General features: G+C 41.4%; 2 protein-coding genes across 16 annotated transcripts in view; one reads left to right on the top strand and one right to left on the bottom strand.

The window, feature by feature from the left end:
- The window catches only part of SRR (serine racemase), an 11,375-nt gene extending 9,510 nt beyond the window's left edge, over positions 1–1,865 (top strand). For all 15 annotated transcript variants that reach the window (XM_025041768.1, XM_015599185.2, XM_006925082.3 and 12 more), the window contains 4 exons: positions 244–363; positions 486–560; positions 1,042–1,251; positions 1,537–1,865. In XM_025041768.1, coding sequence (XP_024897536.1) covers positions 244–363; positions 486–560; positions 1,042–1,251; positions 1,537–1,752 — 621 coding nt within the window. In that variant the 3' untranslated portion in view covers positions 1,753–1,865. The remainder of the gene's footprint in view (positions 1–243; positions 364–485; positions 561–1,041; positions 1,252–1,536) is intronic.
- Positions 1,866–1,867: 2 nt separating this feature from the next.
- The window catches only part of TSR1 (TSR1, ribosome maturation factor), an 8,687-nt gene continuing 7,708 nt past the window's right edge, over positions 1,868–2,846 (bottom strand). The window contains exons 13-15 of the mRNA XM_006925080.3: positions 2,542–2,682; positions 2,356–2,430; positions 1,868–2,250 (exon numbers count right to left, since the gene is read on the bottom strand). Of these exons, the coding sequence (XP_006925142.1) occupies positions 2,072–2,250; positions 2,356–2,430; positions 2,542–2,682 (395 nt within the window). The 3' untranslated portion in view covers positions 1,868–2,071. The remainder of the gene's footprint in view (positions 2,251–2,355; positions 2,431–2,541; positions 2,683–2,846) is intronic.

The following is a 2,846-nucleotide window of genomic DNA, read 5'->3' on the forward strand; positions in this document are numbered from 1 at the left end:
CTGGAGATCTACAGGACTGACTCAAATCTCTTCAAATGTCACTCTACCGGAGGCCCTTCCTAAGTACTCTATACAAATGAACTTTTCTCCATAGCACTCAGACATATATTATTTATGTTCTACCCCTCCCCCACCATTAGACTTGAGCACAGATGGCCAATAAAGTCTTAAATGACTGAGTCTAACTTGTTAGGAACTCTATTAAATACAAATGAGGTAAGCTAAATTAATGTACTCTTTCAGTCCAGAGAAAATGTTACAGAAAGAATTCTGGAAGAAACAGAAGGCATCATCGTACATCCTAACCAGGAACCTGCAGTGATAGCTGGGCAAGGGACAATTGCCATGGAAGTGCTAAACCAGGTAAAAGCTTAGTTCTTCTCACTGAGCTACTAGCAGACCTGAGGTTTGGCTGTATAGTCAACTATTTTATATGTACATATAAAGCTGGTTGTTAAATAGAGCTATTTATATTTTCACTAAAGGTTCCCTTGGTAGATGCACTGGTGGTACCTGTAGGAGGAGGAGGAATGGTTGCTGGAATAGCAATTACAGTTAAGGTGAGAAAACAACTTCTGGAGGACTCCTCACTTCAGCAGAGGATTTTATTTTACATCATAATACATTGTGGTATTTGTTCAACATTTCCTTCAAACTGCTGTTCCTTGCCATTATTCTTTGGCACTTGAAATGGAAGTCCCTTCTCTGCCTCATTACCCTTTTCATTTTTTTTTTTTTTTAAATCTCACTACCCTTTTTTTAAATCAACTTTATAACACAAAAGCAGTTACAATGAGTGGCACCCTCACAGTCCTGTGCCTGAATTCCAAGCTACCAGTAGAACTAGATGTGATCTAGGCAACTGACAGCCAGTATTAGGCATACAATTTAAAGTGCTTTAAGGTCATATTTTCGTTACATCTGTCATAGATAAGGCTCTTACTTGGGCAGAAATGTGTTACATGTACTGCCTATTTTACTGCAGGCATGCAGGCAAAATGCTGTGGCTAGTGATAAGATGTCTAATATTCCTCTTTCCAGGCTCTGAGACCTAGTGTGAAGGTATATGCTGCCGAACCCTTGAATGCAGATGACTGCTACCAGTCCAAGCTGAAAGGGGAACTGACCCCCAATCCCTGTCCTCCAGAAACCATAGCAGATGGTGTCAAATCCAGCATTGGCTTAAACACCTGGCCTATTATAAGGGACCTTGTGGATGATGTCTTCATTGTCACAGAGGATGAAATTAAGGTGAGGCTCCAACAGAAAAGAAAATAACAAGAACAGAGCAACTTCTTTGGCAAAAAAAAACTTCTCTTGTATGTAGCAACTCTTCCTCTGAGGACTTGACTGAGGTGACTTCATGACATGTGAGAGGGTGCCTAGATATTAGGACAACCCTCTCAACAGTAGAAGCAGTTAGGATGAAAAAAAGTCGTGTGTGTGTCTCATTTGACCTTTAACTGTAAAGGCCAACCAAGTAGGCTTTTTCCCCTTCTCCATTTCACTAATTCTTATTCCCTTCTATACCAACAGTATGCAACCCAGCTGGTGTGGGAGAGGATGAAACTGCTTATTGAACCTACAGCTGGTGTTGGAGTGGCTGCTGTGCTGTCTCAACATTTTCAAACAGTTTCCCCAGAAGTAAAGAACATTTGTATTGTGCTCAGTGGTGGAAATGTAGACTTAACCTCCGTAACCTGGGTGAAGCAGGCTGAAAGGCCATCTCCTTATCAATCTGTTTCTGTTTAATTTACGCATAAGGAAGAAATGGGATTCCGTGTCTCTAAAACATTTGGAATTTTTGTTTCCTAGTCACTGTCAACTTCCCATCTTACTCTCTTAAACAGCTTTCAAAATCCTAATGGAGAGTGGATATTTCAGTAAGATTTAATAGTTTTTTGGACTAAGCAGTAGACACACATCCATACTTAACTGAGATACCTTGTCAAGGCCAAGGTATCTTTTGCGAAAAGGGGCAGCAGACCTCTAGGCTAAAGTTGACAACACAAACTTTGCCCCATCACAACCTGTAGGTTCCCAGCAATGAGACAGAATCCCACTGAATCCATTATTCCATGTCTACCTCAGGCCTCATAGAAGAAATCTCACTTTTCACCCAAGGTACTGGTTCTGGTACATGTGGATCATAAGTCCATTTGGGGAAAACTCGTTTGTAGAGGTTCATCAGTACTGTGTCCTGAGATTTTAGCTTCCCATCAAAACTGCACTTCATATGGCCATGAGTACCTAGGTCAAATTAAAACAAAATTTTAGCAGTGGTCTTCTACCCTAATAGTCATTTAGTAGCACTGTGGAAATCTAGCCAAGGTTCCAAATACCATGCTCTCTTACCTAAAGGCTCCTTGATGTGTCCTCTGCGGCCCCACTTTGTTCTCAGTTCCACCGGTTTAAACCACAGCACATCCTCTTAGAATGATACACACAGAAGACCAAGATTAAAGATGAAACATTTACCCACAAAATGTAACCCCAACCTTCACCCAACAAAGGCAATCAGATTCCGTCCTTCACACCTACCTCTACTGAAGAACATGTAACGCACTACTGCCATCTTAGTAAAAATTTTGAAAGGATGACCACTCAGAACGACCCTCTTGATGACCATTCTGTCCGGATCCACTGACAATAGATGGCCTGTGGCAATAAGGCTGTGCATTCCTAAAGGACAAAAACAGAGCAGCAGGAGTCTACAGGTCAAAGCCTTCATTTATTGCTCCAATCCATTTTTAAAGACCTATGCAAGATCTTAGAGAAACCTTAAAGTAGGGGTGTACTGTGCTGCCCTCCTGGGTCCATAGCAAAGATCACTAAGTGATATTCCT

Source organism: Pteropus alecto, unplaced genomic scaffold, assembly GCF_000325575.1.
Source record: "Pteropus alecto unplaced genomic scaffold, ASM32557v1 scaffold98, whole genome shotgun sequence".
Classification (NCBI taxonomy): domain Eukaryota; kingdom Metazoa; phylum Chordata; class Mammalia; order Chiroptera; family Pteropodidae; genus Pteropus; species Pteropus alecto.